Below are 26,732 nucleotides of genomic sequence, written 5' to 3' on the forward strand. Positions count from 1 at the left end.
TCCTAAGACATTTCAAAAGAGCATCTTATTAGCATCAGGAATGCAGGAATATTTTCGTCTAAATCACTTAACTGTCTACCTAAACATTTTCTCATATCAGGAGCGTAGAATTTCTACGATATTTCAAAAGAGCATCTTCCTAGCATCAGGAGTGCAGAAATATTTGACTCCATTTATTTATTCATGTGAGGTCATCCGCGTCTACGTAAATATTTCCTTTATCGGGAGCGTAGGATTTCTGAGATATTTCAAAAAAGCATCTGATTAGCATCAGGAGAGCAGAAATATTTTCCTCCACTTTTCCTCACTTATTCACGTGACACCATCCACGTCTACCTATATGCTCTATCAGGAGCGTAGAATTTCCAAGATCTTTCAAAAGACTATCATATTCGCAACAGGAGTGCAGAAATATTTTCATTTTGTATACACTTAAGTATCATCCTGCTACCGAAGTAAATCATTTTGTAATATCTGTCGAAAAGTACGCTAAAGTATGCATTATAACCAAATGATTTTAGGATACCGAAACATACGTACCAATAATTTCAACGCATGGTACTGAATTCAGATAGGTGCATTAAAATATGCACGCCTAGTCTAGTTAAATTTTGTTAAACACCATATACGCTAAAATATGCGTCAAGAAAGTTACTGATTAGTTTCCAATGTAAGCTTTGTATGGCTCGGCATGCGAATATGCAGGTGTATATTATGCTGCAACATATTTACATTCAGGCCCCTAGGACACCATAATTATTTTCGATTGGTTCGAAATACATATAGATCACTTTTAGAAGTGTACGCCTCGATCAGGCTGCCCATACCAGTGTATGCAAAATATGCACAGCTGCAGATATCAGGTACTTCTTTCAATAAATATGTTCATATGCTGACGAATGCATCTTCTGTTAATGTCGAATCCATTCACGATGGAAAATATGCTTAAATATGCAATAGTATGCATCGACTTTGATGTGAAGAAACTAATCTGCCCGAAGGGACCTTGGGGAGATTCTTCAAAAACACACATCTCGCTCACTCGGTCTCGTTATTTATCAAAATAGACGCTATTGTTTTAGGGGGATGGGATGGGAGAAATTTTAAATTGAAAATGATCAAAAACAAACACGCAAATTTACCGCTCCGGGCTAACACAAAACGTATTCCGGGTTTAAAACATTTTATTTATACAAAAAATGTAATTACAACGCGGATTTGCACAAAGCGGACCGATTTTTTTTTCACGGGGGCGGCGACGGCGGTTGCTTTAGGAATAATTCAGGTGAGTGCAGCATCGGGAGTCGTAAATCACGCGAGAATGATCTATATTGCTCCCGAGACAAAGGGTACAGGTTTTGGCGTAGCGTAGACTTAAGAGGATTAAGACGGCGAGCAAAAAAAGCACAATCGCCTTCTACCTGGTCGCCCGCTTTCTTATGCATGCGCGGAATAAAGAGCCCTGATATTTTTAGCATGCGAAATGTTGTTTAGGTACCTAATTATTTATGTCCGAACATTTCTGAATGGTTCCTTAATTACATTATTAGTAATTCTATGATCCTGACAATTATTTCCACAGACGCAGTTAGCGTCAAGTGCAAGGGCTTCTTAGAGGAATATACCTGTGCCTTTCTGTACTAAATAGAGACGCTTTGACATTTTTCTGTGCTCCTGGTACTGTTGTAATTTAGGTCTTTGATTACATCACGTGAAATATCTGACTTAGAGGAGAATATCTTCTGCACGCCGTATGCTAATCGAATGCTCTTTTAAAATATCTTGAAAATTCTGCACTCCTGATAAAGAAAATATGTAGGTAGACGTAGAAGGCGTCAAAAGAAAAAGTGAGGTAGAGGAAAATATTTTTCGCTCCTGATAAGAGCAATAATTTAGGTAGATGCGTCACGCGAATAGGTGAAGTAACGGAAAATACCTTTGCGCTCCTGTTACTAAAAGATGCTCTTTTGAAATGTGTTACAAATTGTATGCTCCTGATAAGGTAGTAATTTTAGTAGGTGCAGTTCATGAATATGACATAGAGAGGCGTAAATAGATTGATCTTTTGAAATACCTTTGACATTCTATGCTCCTGATAGGGAACATATTTAGGTAGGCGTCGATGGCGTCATATGAATAAATGAAGCGGAACAAAATACTTCTCTGCGCCCGATATGAATAAGATGTTCTTTAAAATATCTTGAAAAATCTACGCTCCTGATAATAATCTTTTGAAATATTTTCTAAATTGCATGCTCCTGCTAGGTTATCGCTGACGGCATTAGAGAACACCAATTCTGCACTCCGGATATTAATAAAAAGTATTTTAGAAATTCTGTGCTCCTGATAGAGTAATTATTTAGAATAGATAGACGTGCATTGTGGCACGTGAATGTGTTTCTTAGATAATACCTCTGCACTTCCGCAGAGAAGAGAAAGATACGATGCTTTTTTGAAACCTTACAAGATTCTAGTCGCTGATGGCACCAAGTAAATATGTGACTTAGAGGAGATCCCTTCGGCACTTCCAATATTGCTTTTTTGAGATATTTTCGAAATTCTGTGCCCCTAATAACGTAATTATTTCAGTAGGTGACTGATGTCACGTAATGAAATGCTCTTTTAGTATTTCACAAATTCTGTGCTCCTGATAGCGTCGTAATTCAGGTAGTCGCTGATGACATAAGCGTGAATGTATAACTTATAGAATTATACGTATGCACTCCGGATATTAATAAATAATAAATTCTTTATTGAAGGATTTTCACAATGTGCGCCTAATATAGTGTGGTTTCATTCAAAATTGACATTTAAATCTCAGACATACGCATCAAATTCTTTCAATACGGTAGAAGTGTAACTTCCATCGCGTATTTTGAACTCGCGCAGATGAGGGCTACGCTACGCCGCCTCGCCTCGCTCTCTTACAATATTGACATTGGAATCTAAACCCCTCTGCGCTCCTGGTATTGATAGCTGATGTAAGCGTGGATGGCGTCACGTAAATAGGGTGACATGTAAGAGAACGCGTCTGCGCTCCCGATACTAAAAGGATGATCTTTGGAAGTACCTATTTTAGAAAGTCTGTGCTCCTGATGAGTTAATAATTTTGGTAGGCACGGGTAGCGTCACGTGAACAGGTAGCTGAATAGAATACCGTTTCACTTTGAATTAAGAAATTCTGTGCTAATAATGTTGTATTGAAATTGTATGCTCCTGATAGAGGAATAGTCTTAGTAGGCGCAGAATATGAGACGTAGAGGAAACTAAATGATCGCTTTTTCTTTCAGAGTATGACGAACACTTCGAGGAGGCATGTCCGCCGGACAGCGTCAAAATTGAGGACGTCTGCAAGTGCGACTACACCCTGTGCGACAAGCCGCCGTGCCAGTCGACTCTCGTCCAGGTCGCGAACCTGACCGACGTGCCCGGCTCGTGCTGCCCGACGTACACGTGCGAGGGCTGCGTCGAAGAGGACCAAATCGAAGGTATGTGTCCGTGTCTGCCGGGCGCGGTTCTCAGATCGGGTCGCAAGTGCGAGTGCGCGAAGCAGCACTACACGCTTTCGAACGGTACGTGCGAGTGCGACGTGAACAAGTGCGAGCTGCCCGATCTGTGCGACGAACGGTCGGTCGCGGTTGTCGAACGCGAGGATTGCTGCGAAAAAGTGAAGTGTATCGAGTGTCCCTCGGACAGCTACCCCACGGCGTACAACAACGCCACGTTGGACGACATGTGCGTGTGCTACCCGTGCCCGCCCCACAAGTGTAACGGAACTCAAGTGCACATTTTGAGGAACGCCAGGAACGTGCCGGGAATGTGCTGTGACCTGTACCTCTGTGAGAACGCGTGCACGGTTAACGGCACCTTGTACTCGCACGGTGACAGCTGGTCTTTGGGCGACACCCAGTGCAACTGCCAGAATGGCGTCTCCGTCTGCTCGTCCATAACCCCCAGCGAGATGTCGAGGACGTGCCTGGTCGAAAACAAGATCTACCACCACAACGAGACCTGGATCGTGGACAGCTGCACCAACTGCACGTGCGTTCACGGCGAGCCAAAGTGCATAGCGCACATGTGCGACGTACTGACCAGCGAGGCCAAGTGCCCGCCGATGTCCGCCTGCAGGAAGATGTGCGAGAACGGTTTCAGACTGAACAAGCAAGGGTGCGAGATCTGCAAGTGCAAGTTGGTTCAAAACAAAACGGACAGGCTCGACCTTCTGCTTCAGGAGTACAACCTGACCGAAGAGGAGCTCACGAATCTCGTCAGGAGTCGAGCCGAGGCCGAAGATGTGCAAAGTACGGTTGATTCCTCCACCTCTACGAGTTCCACGACAACGCCATCTACTACCGTTTGCATAAGCGATCATACGAAGACTAGAGGTAATCTTGCTCGTCGAGATGGTCTTCGGCTCTTCCCCCACGCTTTCTCCTCCTACTAGTTCAATTTTTTGGGCTCTGATGCTTTGATACCAAAACCGGCCGATGTAATCGTTCCGTTCCTTATTTCCCTACGAAGGCGAGGCGGCGCAGCCACGTAGTCAGAGCTATATTTTAAAAAGTCAGTAAGAGACATCTCGACTCTCGCTTCACGCCTCTTCTGGCCTTCTTGACTCCGTTTCTTATTCTTAGGGATGTCTATAAACCATGAAAATTCTAGGATTCATTGACACCTTCAGAGTCTTAGGATGTCTATGAATCATAAAAATGACCTTAAGACTTTTAGTTCTTATGACTCGGAAATCCCAGGAAGTTTAGAGATCATGGGCACTCTAATTGTCCTAAGATTATTCTACAATTCTTAAGATGTTTAGGAATCATGAAAATAACATCGTTAGGAATCATTGACACCTTTTCAATTGTTTCTATGAATCATAAAAATCTCTTTGATCGTTTAGTTGCCTGCTCAAAAATAAGATTCTTATGAATTAGAAATCCCAGGTAGTTTAAAAAATCATAGTAATTAATCACGTTGATCTTAAGGACTCTTAAGTCACCGATTCGAAAAATAAGATTCCTATGATTCATAGCTTTCTTTTTCGTCCTCCGTCGATTGACTATTATTCCCATGAATCATAGGCATCCTAACATTCACAAATGATCCCTAAGTTCCCGGGATTTTTGTGATTCATTCTTTTCTTCGTACGGGTCACTACGATTCCTATCCCCAATGATTCTCTATTATTCCTATGAATCATATGCATCCTAAACATTCGGGATTTTTATGAGTCATAGGATGTTTTCGTTCAAGTCACTATGAATCATTAGCATCATAACATTCACAAATGTTTCCTATGTTTGTGAGATTTCTATGATTCATAGGATTCTTTTTTTCGTTCAGGCCACTTCGATTCCTATGCCCAATGCCCCTCTATTATTCCTCTGAATCATATGCGTCCTAGCATTCATAAATGATTCCCAAGTTTTCAGGATTTTTGTCATTCATAGGATTTTTTTCCGTACGGCTCACTATGATTCCTAATGCGTCTCTCTCGCTTCCTTTCTTTCTTTCTCTCTTTCTTTCTTTCTTTCTCTACCTTCTCCTTTCTCAAAATATAGAAGACCGGGGACTCTCTATTAGTTCTATGAATCATATTCAACCTAACATTCACAAATCATCCTTAAGTTTCCGAGATTTTTATGATTCATAGGATTCTGGTCGCGAAGATTCCTATGTCGAATGATTGTATTATTCCTGTGAATCATATCCCAACATTCACAAATGATCCTTCAGCTCACGGGGTTTTTATTACTAATACATTTCAGTTTTTTCGCACTACTGGTCCCTACGATTCCTATGCCCAATGACTATTATTCCTATGAATGATGATTCATAGGATTCCAGTTTTCTACGGGCTACTACTTTTATGCCCAATGACTGTAGTCCTAAATGATTCCTAAAAATCATATGCATCGTAACACTCACAGATGATCCCTAAGTTTGTGGGATTATTCCTGTGAATCAAATGCATCATGAAATTCACAAATGATTCCGGGGATGTTTGTGATTCATAGGTTTCTTTTTTTTGTATATGTCACGAAGATTCGTATGCCCAATAACTGTATTCCTGGATGATTCCTATGAATCATATGCATCCTAACATTCACAAATGATGAGTTTGTGGGATTTTTGTGATTCATAGGATTCATTTTTTTCGTATTTGTCACTACGATTCCTATGCCCAATCTATTCCTGAATGATTTCTATGAATCATATGCATCGTAACACTCACAGATGATCCCTAAGTTTGTGGGATTTATATGATTCTTTTTTTCGTACTGGTCACGAAGATTCCTATGCCCAATGACAATGAATTCCTGTGAATTACACGCATTCGTTTCACAAGTGATCCCTAAGTTTGCGGGATTTTTATGATTCATAGGATTCTTTTTTATGCAGGCCACTACGATTCCTATACCGAATGATTGTCTATTATTCCTAGGAATCATGTCACAGATAATCTCTAAGTTTGCGGGATGTTTATGATTCATTTTTTCGTATAGTTTACTACGATTTCTATGGGCAATGGGTCTCGATTATTCCTAGGAATCATATGCATCCTAACGTTCACAAGTGGTGGGATTTTTATGATTCATATGATTCTTTCCTTCGTACAGGACACGAAGATTCCTATGATTCTCTATTATTCCTATGAATGACATGCATCCTAATGACCCAGAAGTTTGTGGGATTTTTGTGAGTCATAGGATTCTATTTTTTATGCAGGTCACTACGATTCCTATGCCCAGTGACTATTATTCCTATGAATCATATGTATTCTAACATTCACAATAGATCCTGAAGTTTACAGGATTTTTATGATTCATAGGACTTTTTTCGAACAGCTCACTACGTTCCTATGTCCAGTCCAATGACTATATTATTCCTATCTATTATAGGCATCCCAACATTCACAAATGATCCTTAAGTTTCCGAAATTTTTGTGATTCATGGGATTCATTTTTTCGTATTTGTCACTACGATTCCTAAGTTTCCGGGATTTTTATGATTCATAGGATTTTTTTTCGTCCCATTCCTATGCCCAATGACTGCATTAGTCTTATGAATCATATGCATCCTAACATTCACAACTGATCCCTAAGTTTGTGAGATTGTATGATTTATAGGACTCTTTTTTTTCGTATTTGTCATTTAGATTTATATACCCAATGACTATTAATCCTATGAATCATATACCTCTTAACATTCACAGATTATTCCTAAGTTTGTGCGATTGTTATGATTCATGGAACTCTTTTTGGTGACGAAGATTTATATCCCCAATGATTCTCTGTGATTCTTATTTTACACATCCGAATCACATATGATTCCTAAGTTTGTGGAATTTTTATGATTCATAGGATTCAATTTTTTGCTTACGATTGCCAGGCCCAATGACTCTTCACAAATGATCGCTAAGTTTCCGGGATTTTTGTGATTCATAGGATTCTTTTTTTATACAGGCCACTACGATTCCTATACCGAATGATTGTCTATTATTCCTATTAATCAGAGGATTTTTTTTCTTTTCCCTTGCCCAATGGCGATTGTTCCCACGAATCATAGTCTTCATAACATTCTCTTATGATCCCGAAGTTTGCGGGTTCTTTTATGATTCATAGGATTCTTTTTTTTTCGTACCGTTCACTACGATTTCTATGGTCAATGGGTCTCGATTATTCCTAGAAATCACATGCATTCTAACGTTCACAAATGATTACTAAGTGTGGGATTTTTATGATTCATAGGATTCTTTTTTTCGTACAGTGCACGAAGATTCCTATGAATGACATGCATCCTAACATTCACAAATGTTCCAGAAGATTGTGGGACTTTTTATGAATCATAGGATTCTCTTTTTCGTACAGGTCACTACGATTCCGATGCCCAATGACTATTATTCCTATGAATCATATGTATCCTAGCATTCACAGTAGATCCTGAAGTTTACAGGATTTTTATGATTCATAGGACTTTTTACTACGATTCCTATGTCCAATGACTATATTATTCCTATCTGTCATAGGCATCCCAACATTCACAAATGATCCCTAAGTTTCCGGGATTTTTATGATTTACAGGATTTTTTTTTCTTCCCATTCCTATGCCCAATGACTGTATTAGTCCTATGAATCGTAGGCATCCTAACATTCACAACTGATCCCTAAGTTTGTGAGATTATATGATTTATAGGATTCTTTTTTTTTCCGTATTTGTCATTTAGATTTATATACCCAATGACTACTAATCCTATGAATCATATACATCTTAACATTCACGGATTATTCCTAAGTTTGTGCGATTGTTATGATTCATGGAACTCTTTTTGGTGACGAAGATTTATATCCCCAATGATTCTCTGTGATTCTTATTTTACACATCCGAATCACAGATGATTCCTAAGTTTGTGGAATTTTTATGATTCATAGGTTTCAATTTTTTGCTTACGATTGCCAGGCCCAATGACTTCACAAATGATCGCTAAGTTTCCGGGATTTTTGTGATTCATAGGATTCTTTTTTTATACAGGCCACTACGATTCCTATACCGAATGATTGTCTGTTATTCCTATGAATCAGAGGATTTTTTTCTTTTCCCTTCCCCAATGGCGATTGTTCCAATGAATCATAGTCTTCATAACATTATCTTATGATCCCGAAGATTTCGGGTTCTTTTATGATCCATAGGATTATTTTTTCGTATTGGTGACGATGATTCCTATGTCCAATGGCTATTATTCTTATGAATCATATGTGACGAAACATTCAGAAATGATCGTGGTTTTTATGATTTATAGGATTCTCTATTATTCCTATGAATGATATACATCCTAACATTCACAAATGTTCCTGAAGCTTGTGGGACTTTTTATAAATCATAGGATTCTCTTTTTCGTACAGGTCACTACGATTCCGATGCCCAATGACTATTATTCCTATGAATCATATGTATCCTAACATTCACAATAGATACTGAAGTTTACAGGATTTTTATGATTCATAGGACTTTTTTTCGGCCAGGTCACTACGATTCCTATACCCAATGACTATTATTCTTATGAATTATATGCGTTGAAATTTTCACAGATGATTCCTAAGTTTGTGCAATTTGTTATGATTCATGGGACTCTTTTTGGTCACGAAGATTTATATGCCTCTGTTATTCTTATTTTATACATCCGAATCACAGATGATTCCTAAGTTTGTGGGATTTTTGATTGATAGGATTTTATGTTTTCGTATTGTTAACGAAAATTCTTATTATTCCTATGATTCATGTGCATTCATAAGGCACTTAGGGTGCGCATGATCCCTCAGGATGTTTGTAATTCGGCAGCTTCTTTCTACTTTTTTTAAACCTTGGTTTCCCCATAGATTTAAAGGTAGGTGACCTTGGAGAAGTGAAGATCAATCATGACTTATCCTTCCCAATGCCCGAGGTTTTTCTTACTCACCCGATTGAGGTACTTTCTCCGGTTCCTCGGGGGGTTCCGAGATTTCGCACCGGTTTGGAAAAGCTTTGAGAAACCGTAGCCTCGCCTTTTCCCTGCAGTATTCGCTCTCCCAACAATTTCACAGTGGCCTAGTCAGAGCACGCGATGTGCAAGGCCTCTCCCCTATTTCGATCCTCTTAATGTCCCCTGTTTCCTGGGAGTCTTGATGAAAAATCGTCATCCGACCTGGGAGGCCCCGTGGCTCTCGTGGTTTCGGAGCCTGTAGCGGTTTCGGCCAAGTTCCTCCTAGGGCGGTTGGATTTCACAGTCTGCTTCCAGTGACGTGCCTTGTAGGGAGTTCCCACTGTACTCACGGTTCCTGTAGTCCCAAACCTAGTTTTTCTTGCTACACGAAGCTCAAGATCTTCTCTGGACGTAAATATCAAAGAATTCCGCAGTACATACAACACACCAATCATGAGTCATTTTAAAGGATGGTGCATGCTTTCTACTTAATCGCGAAATCTGCCCCAGTTTTTCCACACGGTTTCGTCGAAACTTCTCGTCCATTTCTCGGAACGCACGCTCTCGCCGCTTCGCATATCAATTACCGACGCGACTCCCACAATTAATTATCGAACGCAAAATTTCAGGTGACTGCACCTACAGCTGCATCTTGGAATACGGCATACCCGGCTTCGTCGTCGGCGCAATCTTCGCCGGCATCCTCCTATTCACATTCCTCAAGTGCTCCGAGAAGAACCGCCAGAAGTACAAGATGCACTACAACTACAGGCCCGTCGGAAAGGAGGCGGCGCTCGACAAGAACCTCAACATCTCGCCGATAATCAACTCGAAGAATTTCGAATTGAAAAGTTACAACGAGAAAAAGAATGTAATTTAGTTTGTAAAAAGGATATTTAATTATTTTGTTAAGTTTTTATTTATTTAATAAGATTGTGATATAATTAAATAATAACGAAAGGCTTTTTGCTAAAAATACAGACGAATAATGTTGATGTTTCTATTGCGATATGTGGGGCGAAGACTCCCCCCTTTTAATCCTGTAGAGAGTAGTAGTATTTCAAGGCGCTTATTTCGAAAAAATTGTACTTTTGCTGTGCGTCCTGTAAAAATTTCCAAAAAAAAAATCCTTTTAGGTAATTTTTATAAATCTTAGCTTAGTTTATATTTTAAGTATAAATTTGTATTATACTATCAAAAACGTTTAATATGTAAAAATGAAAAACTGACTGTTGTGAATAACTTGATAAGAAGACAATAATTATTATTGAAATAGGTCGATTTTCGGTTTTCGACAGATTGGCATATCACAAAAGGAATCAACATTTCAAATTTTAAGTATGTTACTTGTACAAAGTATGTAAGCAAATATTACTTCTAGTTTTTATAACATTTACGAATTCTAATACCGTTTAAGTTATTTTAATTGTTGTATTGTGATAGCGACTTTTTATTTACTATTAATTATTTATAAACGGGGTGCATTAATTTTTCTCACACACATATCTTTGCCCCCCCTTCCCCCCAAATACACCCTATAATTTATATATCTATATATTTACAATATATAATAACTTAATTGTTCCTAAGCAAGACTTAACAATATTATTGTGTTTAATGTAGTAAACGCTGTGTTATTTTTTAGTTTTTGAAATTATTTGCAGTATTGACTATAAGTATTTTAATATTGAGGAGTATTCGATATAATTTAAAATGTCTCATTGGGATAGGATTACAGAAAAAAATTATTTTCTTTATTTGAAAGTGATGTAGTGGTTAAGACCTGTAATTATAATATTTAGTTATACATATTTATTAAACGGCTTCATAAATGGTGAATATATGTTTGTATGTATATATTAAAAATATTATAAATAAACAAACTTAAGTTATTGTCTTATGTATCGTCCACGCGTGGGAGATTTATGAAGTATAGAGGCAGATTTAAAACAATTATTTTAATTAAAGAATTGACTCTTTGAATTTTTATTTAATTAAAAAAAAATTCAATGAGTCCGTTTTAATTATAATAATTTTTTTACATCTGCCTCAATTACTCCACGGACGGACGGATTATGAATTATACTTTTGAAATAGTGTGCACATGCGTGATTCGGGCAAGATTTTTTGAGATTTTTTCGGTGCCAATACAAATATAAATAAATATCTCAAAATGTATGGCACGGACAACGGACAGACAAACACTGAAAGGGGTCACGATGGCCCAAAAAAATGTACATTTCCCCAATCCCCGCCCGCGCGGGAAACCAATTTCCTCGTAGCCATCCAGGAAGGTCGGAACATGACGTTTGTTCTTATGAGCTAATCTCTCATGCCCTACTTCTTGGAATTCTTACAGTCGCGCTTATAATGGCCTAACTCGCCACATGTGTAACATTTTAGGACAAACTTCTTTGATTTGGCGCCACTCGCCCACCGCCCTTACTGTGGCCATTGCTTTGCTTCGGTTTCTTGCTTATTTTTACTGGAAAAATAGACAGCATCCTCAGTTGAACTATTCGAGGAGGATCTATCAATCAGCCGCTGCTCAACAACACATTACTTCACCCTAAAATTATCCAACGTTCGATTTTGCTTAGGTACTGATTCCCAAGCGTTAATAAACTCATGGTACTCAACAGGCACAAAACACCCGTGTTTTCTTATCGGAGATATCAGCTTATCTTGAAATTTAATTCGCTCGCGCAGCGATAACGAAACCTTATCGCGCTAACCGGAGATAAACATTTTTACAAAAGAATGAAAAAAATGAACAACATTTACTTCAAATCCAAAGTGCGGACTTGTGTCCAATCTCAAATTAGCGACCACGTCACCGATTGAAAATAAATGAAATTCAATATACTGGGTGACCCATAGTATTTTACGGGTTGATACCAAATAAAACCCCCGGATGGCGTACTTTACACAACGGTGTAGAACTTTACCTCCCAAATCGATCGAATATATAAGTATTTTGCTCTGAGTAACTGGGCGCTGATAGATTTCACACGAGTGTGGTTATTACAACACTAGGAAAACTCGAGTAGGGTTTTGAATATAGCTCAGAGTTTGGATAGAGGGTGGTTTTGGGCATTTGAAAAAGAAACTAGCGCAAGATTCCCCCAGATTTCCTGGTTTTCTACTTTACAATGGTACTGGACGCTTAGCTCTCCCTACCATTCTGTCAGTTATACGCATTCCACACCCCCAAACCCGCCGGTAATACGTTCTCCCACAAAAGCGCTCAGCCTTCAAGACTTTAATGAATTGCAGTATTTGTGGCAACACTAGTGTTTTCCCCCAGCTAAAGAAAGGCTCAGGTTGATCCGAATTACCTAATTCATGGTTTATAAATGCTAAATCGTTACTTATGGGTCGATTTCTGTGGGAAAACATCCAAACGCATATTCGACGACCATTATTACCAATTAATTTCATTAAAATTTGTGCGTGACGATTTACATTGAGCTTTTATACCATCCCTATCCATGGTAAGGCGAGAATGCTGAACGGTCACTAATTTTATTTGAAGCTCCGAAGAAAAGGGCTCAACTATTATTCGCTATAGTTTATATGAAATTTTCTCGGCCATATAAAAAGAGCAAGCAACTCAATTCGTCGTAAATTAGGGACTCGAAAGGAGACGATCCTGTTTTACTGTACTTGAAATAAAGTTCATGAATTCGACCACTTCACGTTCGAATTCGCGAAAGTACGACCACATAAAACGAACCAGGCGAAATGAAGTTGCGAGCTACGTTTGTCAAACCTCTTCAAAACTTCCCGAACGCCGACTTTACGGTTCGAATTAAATTTTTGATCGCGCGAGTTGAGCACGAGCACGTATTCATGACAAAATGAATAAGTAGAGATCAGAGGAAACAATTTGCGAGCCCCTCAGACGGGTAACACGCCCCTTGTTCCCAACACACACCAAAATTTACTGATTTTATTCGTAGGCGAGATACACATAAACATTAATCGGCCCAATAGTGTTCCTCGCACCTCTTCGTCCAGTGGTCTATATAGTAAGGCGGCGGACCTCTCCCTTTCGCGCACTTCTTGTGAACGAACAAGTCGAAATCCTCCTCGGCCACGTGCTTCGATCTGTCGACGGTTCGCTCAAGCTTAAACGGCGGAGATGGGTACTGATCCCTGCAGAGAGTTCGCCTTTCGAAACGGAGCTCGGCCGGTTTGGAGAGTAAATCGAACCTAAAAACTCCCTCGACACTTTTTCATTGAGATATCTCCAACACTTACGGTTTATCGTGGGCCACCACGTCGACCGGTACCGAGATCTCAGTCACGGGCTTGGATCTCTCGAAATTCCTGTACAGGTCTTCAATTTCTTGCATTTTCTTGTCTAGGAACATGTAACGGCGAGGAGGTCGCTCGCGGCCCACCTCCGAATAGTATCGCCTACGCAAGTCGTCCATGTATCTCCTCAGGGGTAGTGAGTGGAACAAAACTTCGATGGGGGACAGCTGTCTGAAAATACCCTCGGAGCAGAACAACTAACAAAGTAGGCACGCACTTGCTGTTGTGACGGGAGTAAATGCCCTCTCGCTGGTACGTTCTCAAGTGGTGGTGAAGCTTAAAGATGATAAACGCCACCTTCCCCTCCGCCTCCCTGTTCATCTGCTCCATTTTCTCCTTCTCCAAGTTTTTGAACGCGTCCCTCATGCTCAAAACGATTTTCTCGTTCAGTCGCTCGATCGACAGCCGTCTCCGTAGCAGCTCCTTGATGGGAACCCTCCCCTTTCTCACCTTATACCCGCGCCAAGCGGCCTGGATTCGTGTCGCCATCCTGTGGTAATAGGTCTCGTTACGCCACTGCAAGTACTCCTCGTAAAACTGCGGCAGGTGCCACAGCACCAACCACCTTCGCACGAACTTCTGGAGAACGATCGCGGCGCGATGCCATCTCTCCACCAGCTTCCGTACCAGATACCCTCGGAAAACTCGTTGAATTTTCAGCGCGGCGAAGTGTCGCTTCTTACCGATGTCCTCGAAGGCGCTGTAAGCATACGGCTCGTGAGAAAAACAGGGGGTGGTCGCGACTGCCCTTACGCGTATTTCTTTATAATGTGAACCGGAAAGATTTCTGCGTCGCGAATGTATTGACGTACAGAAGCCATGACAGACGCCCACTCGAATCCGATCAATAAGTCGTAGATTGCGCATCAGTCCGTAGATGGCACTACTGTTTTCCTTTCGCGTTCTTGCGCTCCTGATAAAACAAAGACAGAAGTCCATATCAGGGTGGTCATAAACCGTGAGATGGCATCTGTTGTGTTTGTATAACGAAAAAAATTGCGTTCCTGCGCTCCTACTGTATCAGGAGTGCAAAAGACTTGTGAGCTAAGAATAACTTTGCGTTTTTGTGTTCCTAATGCAACAGTTTCTAAAAGAGAAGTTTGTATCAAGAGCACATAATACGTGAGGTGGTGTCTCCGAACAAATCCTTCCCTTTCTGTGATCCTAGTACAATTAAGAAAATTAGAATCAGGAGAACAACAACGTGAAAGTTTATGTAAGAATCTATTTTACACCTTCTTGCTCTTCTGCGACCCTTATACGTAACAGTTTCTAAAATTCACTTCGTATCAGGAGCGAAAGACTTGAGCCCTAAAAGTAAATGTTACACTTTTGCGTTTTTGTGTTCCTAATACAAGAGTTTCTAAAAAAGAAGTTTGTATCAAGAGCACATAATACGTGAGGAGGTGTCTCCGAACAAATTCTTCACTTCTTCCATTACTGTGATCCTAGTACAATTAAGAAAATTAGAATCAGGATAACAACAACCTGACAGTTTATGTAAGAATCAATTTTATACCTTCTTGCTCTTCTGCGTCCCTTATGTAAAAGTCTCTAAAATTCACGTTCGTATCAGGAGAGGGAAAGGTTTGAGAGCTAAGAAAAAAGTTTACACTTTTTTTGCGGTTTTGTGTTCCTAATTTAACAATGCTTCCGTTATCCTAATATAATTGAAAACTTATATCAGGAGAACGTAAGACGTATGCGATGATATCCAAATTTTACACACGTTAGGTTTATGAGATCCTGATGTAGCAATTTGTATTAGAACCGTTTATATCAGGCGAACTTGCTTGCGCGGCTATGATCCTGGTGAAAAACATTTTTGGAGGAAATCTTAATCAATGTAACAATTGCTGAAAGAGAAACCGTTTCTGTGATCCTAATACAAGTACTCTTAATGCGAATTTGCATCAAGAAAACGAAATACGTAAAACCTGAGAATAAGCTTCGCCTTCTTGCGGTTCTCTAATGCTGGCACAACAAAAAGGTTGTATCAGGGGAACATAATGTGTGAGAAAACCGTTTTTCCCATTTAGCCCCCTTCTACCCTTCTATGGTCGGGACAAAACTACAGGGAAATTTATTTATGAATCTTGGAACTGTTTGAAATTATGGATTCTACAGGTCACATTCTAAATGGATTCTACAGGTCACATTGTATAAGAAAATTTTTTTTTCGGGTCGATCTGAGACAATTTTTTTTCAAGCCTCAAAAAAAGGCAGTGTATAACCTTCCTTTTGTATCCGTAAATAATTTTTCCTTCATTACTTTCCTGTGCTCCTGATAAGACGATTTGTAAAGAAGTTAAGTATCAGGAGAAGATTAATGGAAAAGCTACCACAAACAAATTTTACACTTTCTGACGTTTCTGTGATCCTGATAGAGCAGAACAAAATACGCGCGAATTTATTTTAGGATAAATACACCCTCTTGCTTTCTTGTAATGTCAAGTTCGTATCAGGAGAGTAAAATGTGCGAGAAAATCAATATCTAAGAAGATGGTTTAGACTGTGTCCCTGCCTTCCTAATGATGAACACGCACATCATACGCGAGAACGGATTCAGGAACACATTTAACTTTAACACTTTCTTCCGTTTCTGTGATCCTGATACAATAAAAAAAGTCTGAAATACGTGGGAATGTATGCAAGAATCAATTTTATACCTTCTTGCTGTTCTGGGACCTCAATGCAACAATTTTTAACATTGACGTTCGTAGCAGGAGAGCCCCTTGTTCCTAATTCGAGGACTTTGTATCCGTGAATAGTTTTTCTTCCTTACTTTCCTGTGCTCCTGATACGACGATTTTTAAGGAAGTTAAGTATCAGGAGAACATCAATGAAAAAGCCACAACAAACAAATTTTACACGTTCTGACGTATCTGTGATCCTGATACAATAAAAAAAAGTCTGAAATACGTGGGAATCTTTGCAAGAATCAATTTTACACCCCAACGCAACAATTTTAACCATTGACGTTCGTAGCAGGAGAGCCCCTTGTTCCTAATTCCAGGACTTTTTTCCTGCCTTATTTTGTTGTGCTCTTGATAGAACAATTTTAAAGAAAGTTAAGTATCAGGAGAACATCAATGGAAAAGCTAGCACAAACAAATTTTACATGTTGTGACGTTTCTGTGATCCTGATAGAGCAGAACAAAATACGTTTAACAAGGCTCTTTACTGTGCTCCTAATACAACAAAGGAAAAGTTAGTGTCACGAGGTAGAATCCAGAACAAATTTTGCACTTTATTGGCATTTCTTTTCTTCAAAATCAACCCTCTCCGTCGAGAGGAAGGGCTCCACATGAAAATCGTCCATTAAAAATACCATCGCTTGTAGTCTCCCCTCCCCGTGTTTTAGAGGTACGTCGACTTTTCTACACCTGGTGCGCGAATTATACGACCAGGCGTCTTCAGGGGACGTCTTCAAACCGATGGGATCACAGGGAGACTCTGCAATTGCAAGCGCTAGTTAATCAACGTAGCCGAACGCCATAATTACCGCAGATCTGGTGCTTCTCGAACCACTCGCGATTTACCACCGACAGTTCGACCTCGACCAGGGACCACGTGCCGTTTTCGCCTCCGTCGAAGCTCAGCGTGAGGTTCGCGCTTTCGCACGAAAGAAAGACCAGCGAGGATCCGTTGTTGCACTCGCCCTCCACGTGCAGTTCATCCGGTGACGTGGGGAGCATCTGGATGAAGGAAGGGGGCGAGCGCGGGTTGTTTCGTACGAGATACACCTGGAAGTGTCGAGGGGTAGCTATGGCGGATAGTTTGGGTTACTCACATTGATTAGGACTTGCAGATTCATCTTCAAGCACGGCACGTCGTCTTCGTCGTAAACCGTTATGCGCCAGCCGCTTCCGGTGACATTTGCGCGACCGTAGTTGCGATAGACGAGTGGCTGGTGCGGTTCGCGTGAGGGGGTGGACGGCTGGTCAAAATCTGGATTGAAACTTTCTGTCACGTTGTTGTCTTTACCTGGGTGGTCTGGTGTTTCCCTCCAGGTAGTAGTAGTGGAGTTCGAAGCTGCCTCTTCCCATAGGTGAACAGTGGGGGTGGTTCCTTGGGCACTCACTGTTACATTCACATGCTGGACGTCGTCCTCACCTGGGTCGTCCGTCAGTTCCCTCCAGGTGGTAGCATTTGGACGATGAATAGTGCGGTGAGTGACATTCACGAAAGTCAACAGTTTTGTTGCATTCACATGCTGGGCGTCGTCCTCATCTGGGTCGTCCGTCAGTTCCCTCCAGGTGGTAGCATTTGGAAGATGAATAGTGGGGTGAGTGACATTCACGAAAGACAACAGTTCTGTTGCATTCACATGCTGGGCGCCGTCCTCACCTGTGCGGTTCGTCAGGTCCCACCAGGTGGTAGCATTTGGAAGGTGAACAGTGCGTGTTGTGACATTCACATGCTGCGTGAACAACGGTTTCGTGGAGTTATCTTCAACATCGCTCGAAGAATGGTCATAAATGTTGCTCCAGGAGTAGTTTCCAGATGCCTCCGTTTCTTCCATTCCCGTGAAATTAGCGCTTTCGTAGTTTGTCGGCCATAATTCTTCTGTCCAGGCCTCGGGTTCGGTCGTTCTTGGCGTCACGAAGTGCAAAAGGCCCACTAAAACAGCTTCTGAGTTAAACAACAATTTTTAATTACTTGAATAAACTTACACGCTATCGCGAGCAACACGTACGGCTTGCTTGCAGGTCTCATTCCGAGTGGGTGTCGTAGAAAACAAGCTGCTGATGAGATAAGTGCTCTCTGGGGAAATATCGTTAATTTGAGCGCATGGGGCGTGGGAGGATTAAATTACCAGGACTGAGGAAATTGTTTTGTACCCACCATGGGAGAGGGAGAGGAATACAACAGTTTGACATCCATTCAACCAGCCTTAAGTTTGAAAATAGCGGGAAGAATGTGAGCGCCGCCTGGTGGTCATAACTCGAATTTATGTGAACAAATTTATTTAATAGAATATACATATAAACACACGATAAATATACAATGCAACAAAATAATAATCATTTAGTAACTATATTTGGTAATCGTTGTAGCACGAGGATAATGTACAGGATGGGTCGAAAAGTTTGGCGGGGAACGTGCTCAGCTCGATGCCGCCTTGGTGGCCGGTCAGTCCGTTTGCAGAGCCGAGCGACAGGTTGCTCATCAGTAGCTCCCTACAAAGAAAAGAAACATGTTACAAAATATAATAAAAAAAGGAAGAAAAAAAGGTTCATGGTCAAGTGTCAAAAGTTCTGAAATCTTTTTAGAGATCGTTTGGATGCAAATTGCATGCGTCAACTTTGATCTCTAAAACATTCAGGCTCAAGTCTCAAACTTTTGAAATCTTTTAGAGATCGCTTAGATACAAATAGCATGCGTCAACTTTGATCTCTAAAACATTCGGGCTCAAGTCTCAAAGTTCTGAAATCTTTTTAGAGTGCGCTTGGGTTCAAGCGTCAATTGTGATCTCTCAAGGTTCAGGCTCATGTCTCAAACTTTTGAAATCTTTTTAGAGAGCGCTTGGGTACAAATTGCATACGTCAAGTTTGATCTCTGAAACATTCAGGTTCACGTCTCAAAGTTCTGAACTCTTTTTCGAGTGCGCTTGGGTTCAAGCGCCAATTTTGATCTCTCAAGGTTCAGGCGCAAGTCTCAAACTTTTGAAATCTTTTACAGATCGCTTGGATGCAAATTGCATGTGTCAACTTTGATCTCTAAAACATTCGGGCTCAAGTCTCAAAGTTCTGAAATCTTTTAAGAGTGCGCTTGGGTTCAAGCGTCAATTTTGATCTCTCAAGGTTCAGGCTCAAGTCTCAAACTTTTGAAATTTTTAGAGATCCCTTGGATACAAATTGCATGCGTCAATTTTGATCCCTAAAACATTCAGGCTCATGGCTAAAAGTTCTGAAATCTTTTAAGAGTGCGCTTGGGTTGAAGCGCCAATTGTGATCTCTCAAGGTTCAGGTTCAAGTCTCAAACTTTTGAAATTTTTAGAGATCGCTTGGATACAAATTGCATGCGTCAACTTTGATCTCTAAAACATTAGGGCTCAAGTCTCAAAGTTCTGAAATCTTTTTAGAGTGCGCTTGGGTTCAAGCGTCAATTTTGATCTAAGGTTCAGGCTCAAGTCTCAAACTTTTGAAATCTTTTAGAGATCGCTTGGATGCAAATTGCATTGGTCAACTTTAAAACATTCGGGCTGAAGTCTCAAAGTTCTGAAATCTTTTTAGAGTACGCTTGAGTTCAAGCGTCAATTTTGATCTCTCAATGTTCAGGCTCAAGTCTCAAACTTTTGAAATCTTTTTAGAGAGCGCTTGGGTACAAATTGCATGCGTCAACTTTGATCTCTAAAACATTCAGGCTCATGGCTCAAAGTTCTGAAATCTTTTTAGAGTGCGCTTGGGTTCAAGCGTCAATTTTGATCTAAGGTTCAGGCTCAAGTCTCAAACTTTTGAAATCTTTTAGAGATCGCTTGGATGCAAATTGCATTGGTCAACTTTAAAACATTCGGGCTGAAGTCTCAAAGTTCTGAAATCTTTTTAGAGTACGCTTGAGTTCAAGCGTCAATTTTGATCTCTCAATGTTCAGGCTCAAGTCTCAAACTTTTGAAATCTTTTTAGAGAGCGCTTGGGTACAAATTGCATGCGTCAACTTTGATCTCCAAAACATTCAGGCTCATGGCTCAAAGTTCTGAAATCTTTTTAGAGAGCGCTTGGGTTGAAGCGCCAATTGTGATCTCTCAAGGTTCAGGTTCAAGTCTCAAACCTTTGAAATCTTTTAGAGATCGCTTGGGTACAAATTGCATGCGTCAACTTTGATCTCTAAAACATTCAGGCTCATGGCTCAAAGTTCTGAAATCTTTTTAGAGAGCGCTTGGGTTCAAGCGTCAATTTTGATCTCTAAAGGTTCAGGTTCAAGTCTCAAACTTTTGAAATTTTTAGAGATCGCTTGGATACAAATTGCATGCGTCAACTTTGATCTCTAAAACATTAGGGCTCAAGTCTCAAAGTTCTGAAATCTTTTTAGAGTGCGCTTGGGTTCAAATTGTATGCGTCAACTTTGATCTCCAAAACATTCAGGCTCATGGCTCAAAGTTCTGAAATCTTTTAAGAGTACGCTTGAGTTCAAGCGTCAATTTTGATCTCTCAATGTTCAGGCTCAAGTCTCAAACTTTTGAAATCTTTTTAGAGAGCGCTTGGGTACAAATTCAATTTTGATCTCTCAATGTTCAGGCTCAAGTCTCAAACTTTTGAAATCTTTTTAGAGAGCGCTTGGGTACAAATTGCATGCGTCAACTTTGATCTCTAAAACATTCAGGCTCATGGCTCAAAGTTCTGAAATCTTTTTAGAGTGCGCTTGGGTTCAAGCGTCAATTTTGATCTAAGGTTCAGGCTCAAGTCTCAAACTTTTGAAATCTTTTAGAGATCGCTTGGATGCAAATTGCATTGGTCAACTTTAAAACATTCGGGCTGAAGTCTCAAAGTTCTGAAATCTTTTTAGAGTACGCTTGAGTTCAAGCGTCAATTTTGATCTCTCAATGTTCAGGCTCAAGTCTCAAACTTTTGAAATCTTTTTAGAGAGCGCTTGGGTACAAATTGCATGCGTCAACTTTGATCTCTAAAACATTCAGGCTCATGGCTCAAAGTTCTGAAATCTTTTTAGAGAGCGCTTGGGTTCAAGCGTCAATTTTGAACGGTGTGAATTAATTTGAATTAACGTGAATTAATTAGAATTAACAAGAATTTAGGTGAATTAATTTGAATTAGCGCGAATTAATTCGTATTTACGTGAATTAACTTGAATTAACATTAGTTGACGTGAATGATTCTGAATTAACGTGAAATAATTTGAATTAAGGCGAGTTAATTTGAATTAAAGTGAATTAATTTGAATTACAATGAATTAATTTGATTTAATATATTATATTTTGGGTCTCAATAAGAATTAAAATCTCGATAGCTCTTCTTTAATTATGTACCTCTTCTATAATTGAATTAAACTCGATCAATACACATATTTTACCGTAATTACTCCCAAATTCGACATACTTTAAAAAATTATCCTTCTATACTTTAATTAAGACGTAATTAGGCGCCGAATAGTGGGGTAAAAATTACACTGTGTACAATTGAATTACATCCGATTGATTCACTCTCCAAAGTGGCAACTAATACCATTCTAACTTTAATTAAGCGTCAATTAGGCTCTCACCGTGGGGTTAAAGTTATACTTTGCACCTCTAAAGTAATTAAAATCGTGGTAGCCTTTTATGCAGCTTCTTAATTAAATTAAATTCGATTAATTTTACCGTAATTATTCGCAAATTGGCGACTATTTCACAACATTATCCTTCTATGCCTTAATTAGTATCAATTAGGCGACAAATCGTGTGGTCTTAAGTGCAATTGAATTAAATCAATTGTTTTTACCATAATTACCCGCAAATTAGCCCCTAATTCGACCTTTTTAAGGGATGCTTTTAGAAAATGCTCACGAAAAAACTGAAATTGTTCTGGCTTTCAGGTCCAAAGCTCTAACGTTGCCTTCGCGTACCAATAGAGCGAGTGAGAGGGGAAAATGAAAACAGAAGAAAACAAATTAGGCGAAACAAATTCAAAGTCAACGGAAAGGAATTAACGCGAAATTTAAAACTATAGTAACATACGGGGTGTTTCATTTTTTGTTACCGTGCAGCATTTGAGTGCTAGAAATCATTTGTTCAATACGATTATTATACAGGGTGCTGCAATTAATAATGCAAACCTCATTGAGCGTATTTGAGCTACGAATTTATTTCATGAGAGCCTTTCAATATACATGACTAAATTAGTATGTAACTGAACACCCTGTATAAGACTGATCCGAGCTGCAGTTGTTTGGCTTGCTACCGCAGGGAACGAAATTAATTTCGATTTTTCACGCACACACAGAACCCATAAAGCGAAGGTGGTTAACCAGACACTGTCGCTCAGGAAATGCCTCCCCATTAACCTCCACCGGCGAGCCGTCGACTGCTGGTGGTGGGCGAATGTAAATCAATAATACCGAGCGAAAAGCGTGAACGTATCATAGGCACGTTTCGGCTCATACTTACGGCCTTGATTGCGGCGTGCGATCCCTTTGCCGTCTATTTTTGAACCAATTCGACACTTGCGTCAGCGTGAGTCCCGTCCTTTTCGCGAGCGCCCTCTTCTCGTCGGGCGTCGGATACTTGTTGCGCGCGTAGCACTCCTTCAGGGCGTTCCTGCTGCGCTCCTTGAAACAGTAAACCGTCTCCTCCCCGTCCCAGATTGTCTTCGGCAGGGGGTACTTCTTGCGTAACCTGTACTTGTCTACCGCTCCTGTAAGGAAAGATCGCTGACGTGATTAACCCGACGTCGCTTTCACTCACCTAGTGGACGTCCCCGTATCTTTTCGGCTTCGTTGTAATGGGCGCGGAACCACAGGTTCTGCAGGTCGGTGTGCCAGCGCGGGTTAAACGAGTGCGATTCGAGTATGGCGTAGAGCTCGTGAAAGGACCCCCTGTGGAAGGCGACGACGGCGCGCGCCCTGAGGATGCTCTCGTTGCCTCTCAACAGCTCGGAGGGTGGCAGCGACCAAAGGAAGGTGGCGAGACGCTCGACGTCCCCCCGTTGATGTAGCGCCTCGCACATGCATTGTACCTACGTCACCGATAAGCCGTTAAATTCATCAATGAAACTGAGATAAAATACGTCTATCAATGAACAGTAAACTGAGATTATCGGCAGGTCGTTACAAATTGATTGATAAACACTTCCTTTCGATATTGTTTAAATAATGCATTGTTGTAATTGCTTCACTTTTAAGAGGCGATTATAATAACTGTCTCGTTTGCCTTTCTTTGGTCCGAATACAAAAACCCACAAAATTCCAATTTTTTGATTTTTTGAAATTTCAGAAACTTAAATTTGTAGGTCTTCAAATAGTCCCATCTGTTAATCCTACAATTCCAGGACACTTCGTAAAAAAACTCAATTTTTGGTTCCCTCCCTAAGACAAGATGCACAAAAATCCAAAAATTCCATTTTTTGAACTTTTAATACTTCAAACGATGCCTGCTATTTCCGTACCCTCTCATTTGTGACTCCTAAATTCTAAAAACATCAAAAGCTTTAGGTTAATATGACCCGGTTCTAGGCTTCCGTCATTCAAAAAACCTAAAAAGACGTCTGCTATTGACAACAAAAGATTTTGGGCCCGCAATAATTAAAAAATCCGAATTTAAGAGTTTAACAGACTTGGGATTATCAAACACTATCCATGGTATAGGATTTTAGGCATCCAAGATTCATAATTCTGAAATTTTAAGCTTCAAAGCTTGAGATTTTAAAAATTCGGAATTTCGAATTTGGGAGACTTCAAATAATTTAATTTTTTAAAATTTTAGGCTTCAAAAGTTGCCTCCGATTTTGAAATGCTCAGATGAGTATGTAATGAGAATAAAATAATTCGGAATTACGAATTTGGGAGACTTGAGAGAATCAAAGGTAAGTAGGTATGATAACTTTCGAGGTTCAAATAATCTAATTTTTTGAAATTTTAGGCTTTAAAAGTCGCCTCCGATTTTGAAATTCTCAGATGAATATATAATGTGAATAAAAATTTGAAGTTGCGAATTTGGGAGACTTGGGAGAATCACAGGTAATTATAATCACGTTTTAGACTTTCAAGGTCCTAATAATTTAATTTTTTGAAATTTTAGGCTTCAAAAGTTGCCTTCGATTTTGAAATTCTCAGATGAATATATAATGAAAATAAAAAATTCGGAATTGCGAATTTGGGAGACTTTTGAGAGAATCAAAGGTAATTATGAGAATGTCTTAGACTTTCAAGGTACAAATAATCTAATTTTTTGAAATTGTAGGCTTCAAAAGTCGCCTCCGATTTTGAAATGCTCAGATGAATATATAATGTGAATAAAAAATTCGAAGTTGCGAATTTGGGAGACTTGGGAGAATCAAAGGTAATTACGATAACGTTTTAGACTTTCAAGGTTCAAATAATATAATTGTTTGAAATTTTAGGCTTCAAAGGTGGCCTCCGATTTTGAAATTCTCAGGTGAGTATGTAATGAGAATAAAGAAAATCGGAATTACAAATTTGGGAGACATGGGAGAATCAAAGGTAATTATGAGAATGATTTAGACTTTCAAGGTTCAAATAATCTAATTTTTTTTAATTTTAGGCTTCAAAAGTTGCCTGCCATTTTGTAATTGTCAACTGAGCATCTAATGAGAATAAAAAATTCGTAATTGTGAATTGGGAGACTTGCGAGAATCAAAGGTAATTATAATTTTAGGTTTCAAAAGTCGCCTCCGTTTTTGAAATTCTCAGATAAATATGTAGTGAGAATAAAAAATTCGGAATTGCGAATTTGGGAGACTTGGGAGAATCAAAGGTAATTATGATACTGTTTTAGACTTTCAAGGTTCAAATAATTTAATTTTTTGAAATTTTAGGCTTCAAAAGTCGGCTCCGATTTTTAAATTCTCTGAAAAGTAAGTAATGAGAATAAAAAAATTCGGAATAACGAATTTGGACGGCGACTTAGGAGAATCAAAGGTAATTACGATAACGTTTTAGACATTTCAAGGTTCAAATAATCTAATTTTTTGAAATTGTAGGCTTCAAAAGTCGCCTCCGATTTTTAAATTCTCTGAAAAGTATGTAATAAGAATAAAAAAATTTGGAATTACTAATTTGGGCGACTTGGGAGAATCAAAGGTAATTATAATAACGTTTTAGACTTTCAAGGTTCAAACAATATAATTTTTTAAAATTTTAGGCTTCAAAGGTCGCCTCCGATTTTGAAATTCTCAGGTGAGTATGTAATGAGAATAAAGAAAATCGGAATTACAAATTTGGGAGACATGGGAGAATCAAAGGTAATTATGAGAATGATTTAGACTTTCAAGGTTCAAATAATCTAATTTTTTGAAATTTTAGGCTTCAAAAGTCGGCTCCGATTTTTAAATTCTCTGAAAAGTATGTAATAAGAATAAAAAAAATCGGAATTACTAATTTGGGCGACTTGCGAGAATCAAAGGTAATTATGATACTGTTTTAGACTTTCAAGGTTCAAATAATTTTATTTTTTGAAATTTTAGGCTTCAAAAGTCGCCTCCGATTTTTAAATTCTCTGAAAAGTATGTAATAAGAATAAAAAAATTCGGAATTACGAATTTGGGCGACTTGGGAGAATCAAAGGTAATTATAATAACGTTTTAGACTTTCAAGGTTCACATAATCTATTTTTTTTTTTAATTTTAGGCTTCAAAAGTCGCCTCCGATTTTGAAATTCTCAGATGAGTATGTAATGAGAATAAAGAAAATCGGAATTACAAATTTGGGAGACATGGGAGAATCAAAGGTAATTATGAGAATGATTTAGACTTTCAAGGTTCAAATAATCTAATTTTTTTTAATTTTAGGCTTCAAAAGTTGCCTGCCATTTTGTAATTGTCAACTGAGCATCTAATGAGAATAAAAAATTCGTAATTGTGAATTGGGAGACTTGCGAGAATCAAAGGTAATTATAATTTTAGGTTTCAAAAGTCGCCTCCGTTTTTGAAATTCTCAGATAAATATGTAGTGAGAATAAAAAATTCGGAATTGCGAATTTGGGAGACTTGGGAGAATCAAAGGTAATTATGATACTGTTTTAGACTTTCAAGGTTCAAATAATTTAATTTTTTGAAATTTTAGGCTTCAAAAGTCGGCTCCGATTTTTAAATTCTCTGAAAAGTAAGTAATGAGAATAAAAAAATTCGGAATAACGAATTTGGACGGCGACTTAGGAGAATCAAAGGTAATTACGATAACGTTTTAGACATTTCAAGGTTCAAATAATCTAATTTTTTGAAATTGTAGGCTTCAAAAGTCGCCTCCGATTTTTAAATTCTCTGAAAAGTATGTAATAAGA

At 39.2% G+C, this 26,732-nt stretch overlaps 4 protein-coding genes across 5 annotated transcripts; 1 reads left to right on the forward strand and 3 right to left on the reverse strand.

Annotated features, from left to right (window-relative positions):
- The first annotated feature begins 3,290 nt into the window (after window positions 1–3,290).
- LOC116173124 (cysteine-rich motor neuron 1 protein) lies at window positions 3,291–11,353 on the forward strand. The gene is made up of 2 exons (XM_031490404.1): window positions 3,291–4,385; window positions 10,090–11,353. The coding sequence occupies exons 1-2, from the start codon at window positions 3,491–3,493 to the stop codon at window positions 10,338–10,340; spliced, it is 1,146 nt and encodes a 381-aa protein (XP_031346264.1). The 5' UTR covers window positions 3,291–3,490; the 3' UTR covers window positions 10,341–11,353.
- A 2,085-nt stretch (window positions 11,354–13,438) lies between these two features.
- LOC116174726 (spermatogenesis-associated protein 17-like) lies at window positions 13,439–14,611 on the reverse strand. The gene is made up of 4 exons (XM_031492697.1): window positions 14,534–14,611; window positions 13,998–14,480; window positions 13,724–13,951; window positions 13,439–13,675 (listed from the first exon to the last, which is right to left on the reverse strand). Exons 1-4 carry the CDS (start codon window positions 14,599–14,601, stop codon window positions 13,441–13,443), a joined length of 1,014 nt encoding a protein of 337 aa, XP_031348557.1. The 5' UTR covers window positions 14,602–14,611; the 3' UTR covers window positions 13,439–13,440.
- Window positions 14,612–16,942: 2,331 nt separating this feature from the next.
- On the reverse strand, window positions 16,943–18,566 carry LOC116175050. Its single transcript, XM_031493107.1, has 4 exons — window positions 18,457–18,566; window positions 17,574–18,403; window positions 17,286–17,526; window positions 16,943–17,236 (listed from the first exon to the last, which is right to left on the reverse strand). Exons 1-4 carry the CDS (start codon window positions 18,497–18,499, stop codon window positions 17,031–17,033), a joined length of 1,320 nt encoding a protein of 439 aa, XP_031348967.1. The 5' UTR covers window positions 18,500–18,566; the 3' UTR covers window positions 16,943–17,030.
- A 214-nt stretch (window positions 18,567–18,780) lies between these two features.
- Window positions 18,781–23,451, reverse strand: LOC116172966 (homeobox protein six1-like; the record flags this gene model as incomplete). Of its 2 annotated transcripts, none has more annotated exon segments than XM_031490247.1 (3): window positions 18,781–18,963; window positions 22,884–23,130; window positions 23,181–23,451. In XM_031490247.1, coding segments are annotated over 3 exon segments (663 nt in total), but the record flags the coding sequence as incomplete, so codon positions are not given.
- Between the last annotated feature and the right edge of the window lie 3,281 nt (window positions 23,452–26,732).

This window comes from Photinus pyralis, unplaced genomic scaffold (assembly GCF_008802855.1).
Source record: "Photinus pyralis isolate 1611_PpyrPB1 unplaced genomic scaffold, Ppyr1.3 Ppyr1.4_LG6, whole genome shotgun sequence".
NCBI classification, from domain to species: domain Eukaryota; kingdom Metazoa; phylum Arthropoda; class Insecta; order Coleoptera; family Lampyridae; genus Photinus; species Photinus pyralis.

Bases quoted from the DNA above. Each gene is read 5' to 3' on its own strand.
- LOC116173124 (XM_031490404.1), top strand. From the start codon at position 3,491: ATGTGTCCGTGTCTGCCGGGCGCGGTTCTCAGATCGGGTCGCAAGTGC. The intron at 4,386-10,089 runs GTAATCTTGCTC...GCAAAATTTCAG, and splicing joins CGATCATACGAAGACTAGAG to GTGACTGCACCTACAGCTGC.
- LOC116174726 (XM_031492697.1), bottom strand. From the start codon at position 14,601: ATGGCTTCTGTACGTCAATACATTCGCGACGCAGAAATCTTTCCGGTT. The intron at 14,481-14,533 runs GTAAGGGCAGTC...GTATGCTTACAG, and splicing joins CACATTATAAAGAAATACGC to CGCCTTCGAGGACATCGGTA. The intron at 13,952-13,997 runs GTGCGTGCCTAC...GGGTATTTTCAG, and splicing joins TACTCCCGTCACAACAGCAA to ACAGCTGTCCCCCATCGAAG.
- LOC116175050 (XM_031493107.1), bottom strand. From the start codon at position 18,499: ATGAGACCTGCAAGCAAGCCGTACGTGTTGCTCGCGATAGCGT. The intron at 18,404-18,456 runs GTAAGTTTATTC...AAGCTGTTTTAG, and splicing joins CGTGTTGCTCGCGATAGCGT to TGGGCCTTTTGCACTTCGTG. The intron at 17,237-17,285 runs GTAATTATGGCG...TTGCAATTGCAG, and splicing joins CGAGAAGCACCAGATCTGCG to AGTCTCCCTGTGATCCCATC.